The sequence below is a fragment of the Hyperolius riggenbachi genome, chromosome 12, assembly GCF_040937935.1.
Source record: "Hyperolius riggenbachi isolate aHypRig1 chromosome 12, aHypRig1.pri, whole genome shotgun sequence".
Taxonomy (NCBI): Eukaryota; Metazoa; Chordata; class Amphibia; order Anura; family Hyperoliidae; genus Hyperolius; species Hyperolius riggenbachi.
The window spans coordinates 209,146,159-209,160,235 of record NC_090657.1 but is presented as its reverse complement, the minus strand read 5'-3'; the positions used below and the strand labels follow the sequence as shown (position 1 = coordinate 209,160,235).

General features: G+C 45.7%; 1 protein-coding gene across 5 annotated transcripts in view; it reads left to right on the top strand.

Moving 5' to 3' along the window:
- Positions 1–14,077, top strand: part of LOC137541808 (actin-related protein 2/3 complex subunit 1B-like) — a 71,929-nt gene that overhangs the window by 36,059 nt on the left and 21,793 nt on the right. For all 5 annotated transcript variants that reach the window (XM_068263323.1, XM_068263325.1, XM_068263322.1 and 2 more), the window contains 4 exons: positions 1,753–1,857; positions 6,988–7,210; positions 7,902–8,009; positions 12,568–12,774. In XM_068263323.1, the coding sequence (XP_068119424.1) occupies positions 1,753–1,857; positions 6,988–7,210; positions 7,902–8,009; positions 12,568–12,774 (643 nt within the window). The remainder of the gene's footprint in view (positions 1–1,752; positions 1,858–6,987; positions 7,211–7,901; positions 8,010–12,567; positions 12,775–14,077) is intronic.

Genomic DNA, 14,077 nt, shown 5'->3' with positions numbered 1-14,077 from the left:
ACGGAATGCTCAGCCAATCTAGTCACTGTTTCAGCGACTGCGACATTAACACTGAGATAGACAAGACTAACAGGTAGGAGTGAACTAATGGCAACCGCTGCTATAGTTCGTCCTCAAGAACAAGGCTAGAAGGAATACTACCAGTCACCAATGTGGTGCTGGCAGAATCTAACTATCAGGATCAGAAGGACTTCACTTACCCCCGCAGGTCAGCAAACGTCCAACTGACATGACAATACAGAGCAAGGCATTATACATTTACAATAACAACTTTCACAGCATAGACCCAACATCAACTCAGAGAGCTGAACGCTATGTTGGGCGGGGTCAGAAATGGGAGGCAGACTTTTATGCTGGCATCAGCCAATGGATGCAACCATGCAAATTTCCACACAGCTGAATGGTAATCACTCAATCCTGAGCTGGCTTGATTACCATTTGCTAGCTGGCTGTGAATGCAAAGAACTCCCATAAGAAATACATGCAGTATTATGTAACAACATGCATGCAGGAAATCCAGGGCTATCTGGCCGCAGCTCATCTGCAACAAGCAATTGATGGAAGGATGACAGCATCCTGAACTGCAGAGCGATTGCAAATGATAATGAGACTTATTGCGAATGCACAACCGAATGCAAGCAGATAAGCCAGAACTGTCCGTTTGCAGCTCCACTGCAATGGACAGAATACGCTACAGGAGGAATCCTTACACATACAGCTGGGAACTTCAGACTTGGAGAAGGACTTGAGAATACTGGTTGATATAAAGTTAAGTAATCGTATACAGCGCCAAGCAGCGATAGCTACAGCAAATAAAATTCTGTGATGCATGAAACAGGAAACAAAATCTTGAGATGGTAGTATACTACGCCCTCTGTAAAAATCACTTGTGAGGCCACATCTGGAGTATGGGATAGTTTTAGGCACCGTACTATAAAGTACATTGACCTTCTAGAATTTGTACAAAGATGGTAACTAAATTTATCAGGGAGATGCAACATCTCACTTACCAAAAAAGATTGGAAAAACTGGGTGTATTTAGCTTGGAAAAAAAGGCGATTGAGAGGTGACCTGATTAACACGTGTATATATACATCAGAGGGCAATACAAAAGCTTGGCAGGTGAGCTTTACTTTGCTAGGATTGTAAAGCGAACAAGGGGACATGATCTGCTTATGGAAGAAAAATGTTTTTACCATCTATTTAGAAAGGGGTCCTTCACACTGAGAGTGGTTAAAATCTGGAATATCTTACCTCAGGAAGTAGTTATGGCAAACTCTATATCTACATTTAAAGAGGGCTTGGATGCTTTCCTTGCATTGAAGGGCATCTACGGCTGTAAATATTAGGTAATCCTTGATCCTTGGCTCAACTCTCCTGGGAGAGTTGATCCAAGGATTTATCTGACTGCCATTTGGAGTCGGGAAGAAAGGTTTCCCTTTTAAGGCTAATTGGGCCAGGCCTTATAAGGTTTTTTGCCTTCCTCTGGATCATCTGGGATATGTGCGGGTTCAGGATGTTTTTTTTTCCTTCTGGTTGAACTCGATGGACAGATGTCTTTTTACACCCAAACTTACTATGCTACTAGAAAATGGTGTCCAATTAATATTACCTTTTACAAACTAACAGAATTTATCTGTAAAATATGAAGAGAAGTCTTTTTGCTTGCCTATGATATATGCTGTGTTATTGCTCAGTCTTGTCAGCAATGCAGAAGATACCTTTAATCATCCATGTCTCCTGTCTGTGCAGAAATCGCCATCAGCCCTAACAATCACGTTGTCCAGATATACCAGAAAGCTGACAATGGTTGGAACAAAATTCACGAACTGACGGAGCACAATGGACGCATCACAGGTAAGGAAGAATGATGTCACTTGTATTGGATAAGCAGAGATAGGGCCATGTGACCTGCAACAACCAATCATTTTGCAGCCATCATTTTTGTGTTGTAGTTGATGTGAAGAGGTGTCACATGCTACAGTAGTAACTAGAAATCACGGGCCCCCCTGCAAAATTTTGGATGGAGCCCCCACCCCAGCTGTCGTTGCTGGAGGGGGGAGCGCTGATGGTAGCCCGAGGTAATGGGGGAGGGGGGGTTTGGGGCCCCCCTCTCTGCCGCTGTTCATGCCTGCTGCTCCCCCTTCCTGGGCTGTGCCCTGTCCTGCCCCTAAAAATGGCCCTGGAGTGCCCCAGAGTCAGGGACCTCCCTCAGGCTTCTCCCCCTAAGGGCCCCCCTGCAGCTGCATCCCTTGCAGGGGCTATTGTTACTCCCCTGGTATTGGCCACATTAGAAGCAGTGTAGGGAGTAAATGCTTTATACGCTGTGATGGTGGGATGACAGAATTATCTACTTTCAGAGCAGGATCATCCACAAGGAATCCTAAACAGGTACCTGGAGCTTACTGGGTATCAAAGGGCCCAGATTGCCACCTTCTCTGACTCCTCTCTCACCTCAGCTTACCAAAAAGACTAATCTGAGGAGTCAAAGCTACTATCTTGCCTTGGTCCCCATTTTGTCCTAATCCTTCAGTTTAGTGAAGATTAGGCCACACAGGATCGTCTGTGGTGGGAAGCATTGATATCCTATAGAACTGCGGGTACTGCTGGGCAGAATGCATGTGTGCATGTGTGACTCTCCAACAGTCCCGCACAGAAGCATACTATTATCAGGGCCAGATTTAAGCCAAGGCCACCTGTGCCATGGCCAGGCCCGCCATCAGGGGGGTGCAACTGTGACTTCCGTCACGGGCCCGGGCCGGGCCCAGGGCCCGCAGCCTCGGGCCCCCCCTCCCCCCCCCCCCTCAGGCATTTACCTGCTGAATGGTCTCCGGCCCCCCTCCCCCAGCGGCCGCCGCTGTTAATACCTTAGCAGCGGCCGCTCTCCCCTCTCCGGCGCCTGTACTTTCCAGCAGCATCTCCCGGCTACTGTGTGTGATGCGGCAGGAAGCATGGCTCGGTTCCCATAGTAACGGCGATACACATCGTCGTTACAGGAAGCCGCTGCCCTGCTTCCTGCCGCATCACACACAGTAGCTGGGAGATGCTGCTGGAAAGTACAGGCGCCGGAGAGGGGAGAGCAGCCGCTGTTAAGGTAACAACAGCGGCGGGGACGAGCGGGGGGCACCACCTACCCATACTGGGGAACTATACTGGCTATACTGGGGCACTATACTAGCTATACTGGGGCGCTATACTGGGGCACTATACTAGTTATACTGGGGCACAATACTGGGGGCAACTATACTGGGGCACTATACTGGCTATACTGGGGCACTATACTAGTTATACTGGGGCACAATACTGGGGGCAACTATACTGGGGCACTATACTGGCTATACTGGGGCACTATAATGGGGCACTATACTAGCTATACTGGGGCACTATACTAACTATACTGGGGCACTATACTGGCGCGCTATACTGGGGCACTGTACTGGCTATACTGGGGCACTATACTGGGGCACTGTACTGGCTATACTGGGGCACTATACTAGCTATACTGGGGCACTATACTAGCTATACTGGGGCACTATACTTGTTATACTGGGGCACAATACTGGGGGCAACTATACTGGGGCACTATACTGGCTATACTGGGGCACTATAATGGGGCACTATACTAACTATACTGGGGCACTATACTGGCGCGCTATACTGGGGCACTGTACTGGCTATACTGGGGCACTATACTGGGGCACTGTACTGGCTATAATGGGGCACTATACTAGCTATACTGGGGCACTATACTAACTATACTGGGGCACTATACTGGCGCGCTATACTGGGGCACTGTACTGGCTATACTGGGGCACTATACTGGGGCACTGTACTGGCTATACTGGGGCACTATACTAGCTATACTGGGGCACTATACTGGCGCGCTATACTGGGGCACTGTACTGGCTATACTGGGGCACTATACTAGCTATACTGGGGCACTATACTGGGGCACTCTACTGGCTATACTGGGGCACTATACTGGCGCGCTATATTGGCTATACTGGGGCACTGTACTGGCTATACTGAGGCACTATACTAGCTATACTGGGGCACTATACTGGGGGCAACTATACTAGCTATACTGGGGCACTGTACTGGCGCGCTATACTGGCTATACTGGGCACTGTACTGGCTATACTGGGGCGCTATACTGGGGGCAACTATACTAGCTATACTGGGGCACTGTACTGGCTATACTGGGGCACTATACTAGCTATACTGGGGCACTATACTGGCTATACTGGGGCACTATACTGGGGCACTGTACTGGCTATACTGGGGCACTATACTGGCTATACTGGGGCACTGTACTGGCTATACTGGGGCACTATACTGGGGCACTGTACTGGCTATACTGGGGCACTGTACTAGCTATACTGGGGCACTATACTGGCTATACTGGGGCACTATACTGGCTATACTGGGGCACTGTACTGGCTATACTGGGGTACTGTACTGGCTATACTGGGGCACTGTACTGGCTATACTGGGGCACTGCACTGGCTATACTGGGGCACTATACTGGGGCACTGTACTGGCTATACTGGGGAACTATACTGGCTATACTGGGGCACTGTACTGGGCATGCACAGCAGTCTGTAGGGGGGCCCAGGCTTGATGTTGTGTGAGGGGCCCCAAAATTTCTGATGGCGGCCCTGGCCATGGCCTAGGGCAGTGATCTGCAAACTTGGCTCTCCAGCTGTCAAGGAACTACAAATCCCACAATGCATTGCAAGAGTCTGTAAGCCACAGTCATGATTCATAAAGGCAAATGCACTTGTAGTTATATAACAGCTGGAGAGCCAAGTTTGCAGATCACTGGCCTAGGGCACCACAGGAGCAAGGGCGGCTGTGCAGCAGGCTAAACTGGTGCAGCATTTGCAAGCTTGCAAATTCGGCAGAGCAGGGAGATCAGGCAAGCGCCGGACCGCGGTACTCTCTTGCCAGCCACCTGGGTAGCAGCCGCCGTGCTTTCTGTGCATGTTGCTGTTGTGGCGGGAGGCTACTCACTCAGGCAGCATTGCAGAGTTACAAGCGGAGGAAGTGGAATAGCAGCCGCTAATCACTGACATCTCCACTCTTTACCAGCAATAGAAGCTTCCCCTCTGTCTCCATCAGCCGTTGTGCATCTGTCCCTCCAACCGGCGTCTCTCTCTTGTGACTGGCTGGCATGTTATAAGTTAGTCCTATCATGTGACTCACTGGTAACATGCCAGCGAGTCCCATGTGTGAGACGTTGATTGGAAGGACAGATGTACAGCAGCTGATGGAGACGGAGGGGAAGAGGAAGCTGGTGACGAGTGGAGGGGTGAGTGACACTGATGGCTGCTAGGGGGGGAGGGTCACTAAATAAGAGCTGATAGGTCAGGCAATGGATGATCAAATGCTGAGAAGTAATACAGGTCCAATGGTCACCATGAACTGTCAAAGCCTAGCCTGGTGGAAATTACACATGAAGAGGCAGGCAGGTGAGACTCACAGCATCATCTTCAGTCTCCTTCACCCTCAGCCTGAAGCACAAGTCACTCTTATCTTGCTCCCTTTAAAAACAAACTTTCCATACTAGTTACAGCCCACTAGATTACCTTGGTGTGGTTAGTCTTTTTGTTTGTTTGTTTTTTAAGTCTCTTCTTCACAGTTAAACAGAGTAACCAAGCAGCTTGGTGTGACCCAAAACCACTAGCAAAGTATAGGGGACTAAGAGAGACCGAAACCCCCTCCTACTAAAAAGCAATGCTTGGTGTGATTTGCCTTCTTAAAACAAAAGGTATTTGTGATAATTCAGCTTTAAATGAACATCTGTGGTTACCCACAATGCACCACTACTGAATATGCAAACTATTTCTTTATGCCCCTGAAGCCAGGTTTGCATCCAGAACTGCTGGTGTAAATCTTTAAAGAAAATCTGTAATGAAAAAAACTCCCCTGGGGGGTACTCACCTCGGGAGGGGGAAGCCTCCGGACCCTATTGATGCTTCCCTCGTCCTCCTCGGTCCCACGGCGGCGGAGAAAATCCTCCCGGAGCAGCGGCGATGTAAATATTTACCTTTTGGCTCCAGCGCAGGCGCAGTATCCGCTCTTCCCACGGATATAGGCGAAAATAGCCGATCTCCGTCGGGCCGCTCTATTGCGCCTGCGCAGTAGAGCGGACCCGACGGAAATCAGCTATTTTCGCCTATCTCCATCAGAAGAGCCGCAACAGTGCCCCCGCTGGAGCCCGAAAAAGTAATTATTGCACAGGCTGTTGGATTTGTCGCCTGTGCGTTCCGGGGGCTGCAGCAAGACCGCTGTGGGACACAGGGGGACGGGGAAGCCTCAATAGGGTCCAGAGGCTTCCCCCTACTGAGGTGAGTACCCCCCAGGGGAACTTTTTTTCAGTACAGGTTCTCTTTAAAGTAGCACATTATTAGTATTACTGTTATTATGAGGACCCTGCCCCATCAAGTTTAGAATCTACGTGATGATAATGTCCTTTTAGATGACTGTCAGTGCTATGATATCCTTGTATATCACCATAAGTGCAATAAGAAGGTTTATACTCAAACAAATTCTCATGAGTTCTCTCTCTTTACTTATTTTACACTTTATCCATAAAATAACTTATGAGCGCTTTCCAAGCAAACACATTACTAAAAATAACGACCTTGTACTAGATGACGAGGCTCAGTGATGGTGGCCATTCAGGGCTGTCTCAGTCAAGAATCTAAGTATGAGTACACAAGTAAAAGTGTACTAGTGGTTCTTTTGTACATATCTTGCATTGTTGTTTCTGACGAACTTCCATATTCATTTTCTTGCTTTGCTTTTACTCGTTGTGTGCTCAAAATGTTGTATGTAGAAAAGGTTAAAAACAGATAAGATGAGATGATTCATGAGGACAGTTTTGTGAACCAAGCCCAAGGTCCTTGGCAATGCATAAGTGCCCTGAACTCTCATTTCCAGTCTGTCTGTAGCCAGAGTCTATTTTCTATACATATGTTGCAGGAATTGATTGGGCTCCTAACTCGAACCGCATTGTGACCTGCGCTGCGGATAGAAATGCCTATGTGTGGACCCTTAGGGACGGTGTGTGGAAGCCAACCCTGGTTCTGCTGCGTATTAACCGTGCTGCCACGTGTGTGAAGTGGTCACCACAGGAGAACAAGATTGCAGTCGGCAGCGGCTCTCAGACTGTTTCCATCTGTTACTTTGAGAAGGAAAATGATTGGTGAGTTGTATGAGAATCTTGGTTATCCACAGAGGCATCACAACATGGCGCTATGCGAGTCCAAGGGAGGTTGTGCTACTGTCTACCTACAGTTAATGTGCATTATCCTCTAGGCTCTTCTACTATGCAAGATCTTCCATAGACACATCATAACACCCCTACGCATTAAGCTTTGGCTAAACACATGGCAGTATTTCTGGATTCATGTGGCAATGGAATATGATTGGCTATTAAGCTAAATGGGAAGGTGCATGCTGGGATTGGACAGTGGCAGAAAGTAAGTTAGCATAACCACATTTATTTCCATACTGGCTTTTACCTTTTTGGTGTGTTATGGTGAAAGGCATACAGAGGCCTAGTAAGTAACTGTCTTCTTTTACCTGGACTGCCTCACCTAATAATCACCTCCCATTATCTTTATTCCTTCAAGATCCATCAGTATACGGTATTTGTAATGAGTTTTCTTTTGTATATGGAAGATGTATGAGTAGATTTGGTTGTAATTTCCTTTGTGCTACGAAGTTCAGGCCCAGGCCAGTCTATTCCTACAGCTGACACATACAGTATGTGCTGTGGGCACAATACTCAATGTCTGCAAATTTTGTTTGTCAAGAGTAAAGTTCCAAGCATTAGAGTGAACCATTACAGCTCATATACAGTACATCTTCTTATCCATGCTTTACACCCACAGGTGGATCAGTAAGCACATCAAGAAATCCATCCGCTCCACTATTCTGAGCCTAGCCTGGCATCCCAACAATGTCCTGCTGGCAGCTGGAGGATGTGATTTCCAGTGCAGGTGAGAAATTATAATTTATTCCCTTCCTGGGTCCTCTCTTAGGTCTCTCCTGGACATCAGAAAGCCTTACCCTTCAAAAATCTAAAAGATGAACTACTTCATTTTCTGAGCTCCTAGCCTCTCTCCTCTAGTCCTCATAAAGCACCTGAATACCACCCAAACCTAAGAGTTGCCCTGAGCCCTCTTTAGCGGGATTGTCAGTCATAAAATCAAATTCCATTAACTCACTACTCTGTGTTTCTTATGCAATCTACAGCCTGACCCTGCATTTCATGCATTCCAATATAATCATAAATGTTTGTGCTGTAATACATCTTATCTTAGTCAGCTTGGCTCTGTTTGGTACATTGCAAAACACACAATTTGCTCACTCCCAGCTAAAGCACTTTCCTACCTTTATTTGGTCAGCAGGCGCCAGTCAGCCAATCAGGTGTACTATCATACACCCTTTGCCTGGCATACCAAATCTAGCAGGAATTGCATAAATTAGCAATCAGATGGGAGGCTTTGGTTGGATGTAAACGTAGATAACATTTTTTACAGGGACGCCCCATGTAGGTATCTCCCACACGGTCCCCTCCCTAACCACTCACCTGTCAACCACATCCTGGAAGCTGCAAAAAAGAAATGTAAAATCACAAACACTGGTCTGCACAACAGCCAGGGGCCCCAGTCTCTCTCACTGGCTGGGGCCCCCAAACCACCATGCGATACCCAGAGGGAAGTGCAGGTGGGCCCTGGACCTCTCACCCCCAGGGAATTCACCCCCACTGCCTCTGAACTGAATGCTAACTGCATAACACACAATTTGCTCACTCCCAGCTAAAACTCTTTCCTACCTTTATCTGGTCAGCAGGCGCCAGTCAGCCAATCAGGTGTACTGTCATACACCCTTTACCTGCTATACCAAATCAAGCAGGAATTGCATAAATTAGCATTCAGGTCCAGGGCCCACCCGCACTTCCCTCTGGGTATCGCATGGTGGTTTGGGGGGCCCCAGCCAGTCATAGAGACTGGGGCTCCCGGTTGTTGTGCGAACCAGTGTTTGTGACTTCTGTTTGGTACATTGCCAGGGAGAAGGAAGCTTGTTATCTCCCCTCCCACATTCCTGCTCCTCACTGATTGGATGAGTGCAGTTCAGTGTGGCTCTACTTTAGTGTCACTGTTATTGGCCTGAGGAAGCAGGCTAGCACCCGTGAAACGCGTTGCCTGGGCATTAATAAACCTATTTGTCCCAAGAGATTGTCCTTGTTTTGAATTGTATTATTGGTTTCAACTCAATTTTATATGCATTTAGGTGCCTCTTTACCCCAAATACATCTATGCTGTGCTCACATGTGTTTACAAAGCAAGCTAGATATGGAGAAAAAGAGAGTGAGGGAGGAAATAACATCAGGTTTGGCTGCAGTCAGAGGCAGTAAAGATGGAAAATGCCAGGAACAGTTTCTCTTTATTTACTAAATTACTATATAATATTCATCAAAATAAAAACGTGGACAGTACAATACATACAGTGGCATGCAAAAGTTTGGGCAACCTTGTTAACTGCCATGATTTTCCTGTATAAATCGTTGGTTGTTACGATAAAAAAATGACAATGAAATATATCATATAGGAGACACACACAGTGATATTTGAGAAGTGAAATGAAGTTTATTGGATTTACAGACAGTGAGCAATAATTGGCAGATTATGGCAGGTACATAAGATTGGGCACCACAAAAAAGAAATGAAATCAATATTTAGTAGATCCTCCTCTTGCAGAAATTACAGCCTCTAAACACTTCCTGTAGGTTCCAATGAGAGTCTGGATTCTGGTTGAAGGTATTTTGGACCATTCCTCTTTACAAAACATCTCTAGTTCATGCAGGTTTGATGGCTTCCGAGCATGGACAGCTCTCTTTATCTCACACCACAGATTTTCAATTATATTCAGGTCTGGGGACTGAGATGGCCATTCCAGAACGTTGTACTTGTTCCTCTGCATGAATGCCTTAGTGGATTTTTAGCAGTGTTTAGGATCGTTGTCTTGTTGAAAGATCCAGCCCCGGCGCAGCTTTACCTTTGTCACTGATTCCTGGACATTGGTCTCCAGAATCTGCTGATACTGAGTGGAATCCATGCGTCCTTCAACTTTGACAAGATTCCCAGTCCCTGCACTGGCCACACAGCCCCGCAACATTATAGAACCACCACCATATTTTACTGTAGGTAGCAGGTGTTTTTCTTGGAATGCTGTGTTCTTTTTCCTACATGCATAACGCCCCTTGTTCTGCCCAAATAACTCAATTTTAGTTTCATCAGTCCACAGCACCTTATTCCAAAATGAAGCTGGCTTGTCCAAATGTGCTTTAGCATACCTCAAGCAGCTCTGTTTTGTGCTGTGGGCAGAGAAAAGGCTTCCTTTGCATCACTCTTGCATACAGCATCTCCTTGTGTAAAGTGCGCTGAATGGTTAAACGATGCACAGTGACTCCATCTGCAGCAAGATGATGTTGTAGGTCTTTGGTGCTGGTCTGTGGGTTGACTCTGACTGTTCTCACCATTCATCCCTTCTGTTTATCCAAAAATGTTTCTTGGTCTGCCACTTCGAGCCTTAACTTGAATTGAGCCTGTGGTCTTCAATTTCCTCAGTATGCTCCTAACTGTGGAAGCAGACAGATGAAATCTCTGAGACAGCTTTCTGTATCCTTCCCCTAAACTATGATGATGAACAATCTTTTTCTTCAGGTCATTTGAGAGTTGTTTTGAGACCCTCATGTTGCTACTCTTCAGAGAAAATGTAAAGAGGAGGGAAACTTACAATTGACCCTTTTCAATACTCTTTCTCATAATTTGATTCACCTGTGTAGGTAGGTCAGAGGTCACTGAGCTTACCAAGCCAATTTGAGTTCCAATAATTAGTTCTAAAGGTTTTGGAATCAATAAAATGACAACAGTGCCCAAATGTATGCACCTGCCTAATTTTATTTAAACAATTATTGGTCACTTTCTGTAAATCCAATAAACTATGTGTTGTTTTCCCCTGGGATAGTATGGCTGTCCCTGCTGCCTTAAGCTTCTCTTTTCTTCTGTTTTTCTTCTGGTCCTTGGGAAACACTTGTGCTGCTATACAACATCACCTCTGTGCCTATCATCTGACCCTTCCCTGTATCTCTTCCTTCTTCAGTCACTACTAGTCCTTAGGAAACAGGGTTCAAATCCCTGCTCAAACCAGTATGTAAAACAGTAAGGAGTCTTTGGGCAAGACTCCTTAATGCTCCTGACAGCCTGTGGAGCGCCCCCTGTGGCTGCAGCTTTGAAGCGCTTTGAGTCCTCCAGGAGAAAGCCACAGTATAAATCTTATGTGTCTTGCCTAGACCACATCTTTTTCCTTCTGACTAATTTTGCTGTGTATTGTTTCCTCCAGTTTAGCCCTAGTTGATCACAATTTTCTCCATATACTAAGTGATAGACTTCTTTCTTGTTACTTCTCCAAGTCTTCTCTGTTATGCCCAGATACTGGTTTTATCCTCCCTTTTCCTCCTGGCTCCTTGTGAAATAAGCTCCCTGCCAGCCACATCCTGAATAGGAAGCAAGTAATTATGGAGCACAGGGCCATTTGGAAGATAAGGCACCGTCATTGACCACAATGTCATTTGCTTAGAGTTGGTACAGAGTTATTTTGGCGGCAGGGGCCCCAGGATAGCCAAACGCTGGCTTAGAAGGGTTATCGTGAGAGATAGCTTAAAGAGGGACAGTAACCAAGGATTGAACTTCATCTCAATCAGTAGCTGATACCCCCTTCCCCATGAGTAATATCTAAATTTTTTCAATAGATCATCAGGGGGGCCTGTTTGGCTGATATTGTGATGAAATCCCTCCCACAGTGTGATGTCAGGACCACGGTCCTGACAGTTTCCTGTCTGTGAGCACTGTTGCACTTTGGAAAATAACAGCTGTTTTCAACTGCCAAGCAACCATTATCTCCCTCTGTGCAAATGTATAGCTATAAAAATAACAACCTTTTAACCTATCACATTGTTAGGGTTGTGTTTATAGATCATGGCAATTGGTGGTGTCTGGTTTTATTCATGTCTGCCAGCAGTAAAGATGATTATGTACAGGCTGATTGTGGATCAAACAATATCAACCAATTACATGGCGAATATCAACCATTTCTTAATCTCTCTTCTATTTTTTTTAACTTCTCACTTTGTAATGTTTTGATTTATTTTTTCCCCCTTCTCACTAAAGTTCCTCTTCAAGTAAAATTACTGATGTTCTAATTATGGACAATAATTTCCAAGCTCATCCTGTGCCATAGTCACCCTTATTACATGTACGTCCTTATTAATGAGCCGCCCACCCAGATAAAAGAGGCCACTTCTGTTTATCACTAAAACATAAGTATTTCATTCCACTTCTATGACAAAAAGAAAAGTGAAAACTACAAATGGGTATTCTTATAAACAATGAAAATGAATAAATCCATTATTTGGATGCCTGTGCGGCAGAGCAGCTGCGTGGGAAGATCCGGAGATAAGTAACTTGTGAAATATTTTTCTATTTCATTTAGGATTTTTTCAGCCTATGTGAAGGAGATTGAAGACAAACCAAGTGCAACACTTTGGGGTACAAAGATGCCATTTGGGGAGCTTCTGTTTGAGAGTGGCAATCATGCCGGCTGGGTGCATGGAGTGTGCTTCTCCCCCAACGGTCAGTACCTGGCATGGGTGGACCACAATAGCTGCGTCAATGTGGCCGACTCGACACAAGACAAGAAGTAAGTACCCATCTCCATGTTACGGGGGTGTGTATCTGTGATGCCCCTTGTGAATCATTCTGTAACCTCACTACAAACACTGCTGCTGTAATGTCAGATGTCTGGAATATGGAATTCAGTTCTGGGCACCACAGTACAGGAAAGATATTGCTGTTTTAGAGCAGGTGCAGAGACGAGCAACAAAATTGATACGTGGGACGGAAGGTCTCGCTTACCAAGAAAGGTTAGATAAACTGGGTTTATTTAGTCTAGAGAAAAGACGCCTTAGAGGGGATCTAATTAACATGTATAAATACGTCAGAGGGCAATATAATAGCTTGGCGGATGAGCTTTTTGTCCCTAGGCCATCTCAAAGGACTAGAGGACATGATCTGCACATGGAGGAAAAACATTTATTTAGGAAAGGGTTCTTTACAGTAAGAGTGATTAAGATGTGGAATGCATTGCCACAGGAAGTCGTTATGGCAAACTCTATACCTGCATTTAAAGGGGGCTTAGATGCTTTCCTTGCGTTGAAAGACATCTATGGCTACAATTACTAGGTAATGCCTAATGATGTTGATCCAGGGATTTTATCTGATTGCCATCTGGAGTCGGGAAGGAATTTTTCCCTTATGGGGCTAATTGGACCATGCCTTGTGGGGGTTTTTTCACCTTCCTCTGGATCAACAGGGATATGTGAGGGAGCAGGCTGGAGTTGTACTTTGTACTGGTTGAACTCGATGGACGTATGTCTTTTTTCAACCAAAATAACTATGTAACTATGTAACTATGTCTTAGTGCCATGCAGTGGCCATTCTAATTTGTGATCTCAGGACAGATGTGAATAATTCCCTAGTTTCATCTACATGCCATGTGGCTTTCCAGTTTAGATCTGCTGCACGTACATATGGCCATGAGCTCAGCTTCATCTCTGTGAAGGCACTTAGCACATTGATAGCGATTTCCTGTAAATGTACCACCTACTCTCCCCTACTCCTAGCATTCCCTTATAGTGGAGGTCATGTAAAAACCCTGTGCCTTGCTTGGTACAGTACATTGAGGAAAGTACGCACTTTGCCCAAGTTAGCCCAGTAGAAAACTTTATTAACCACTTCACCACTGAGGGGTTTTACCCCCTGAGCACCAGAGCAATTTTCACCTTTCAGCGCTCCTTCCATTCATTCGTCTATAACTTTATCATTACTTATCGCAATGAAATTAACTATATCTTGTTTTTTCCGCCACCAATTAGGCTTTCTTTAGGTGGGACATTATGCCAAGAATTATTTTTTTCTAAATGTGTTTTAATGGGAAAATAGGA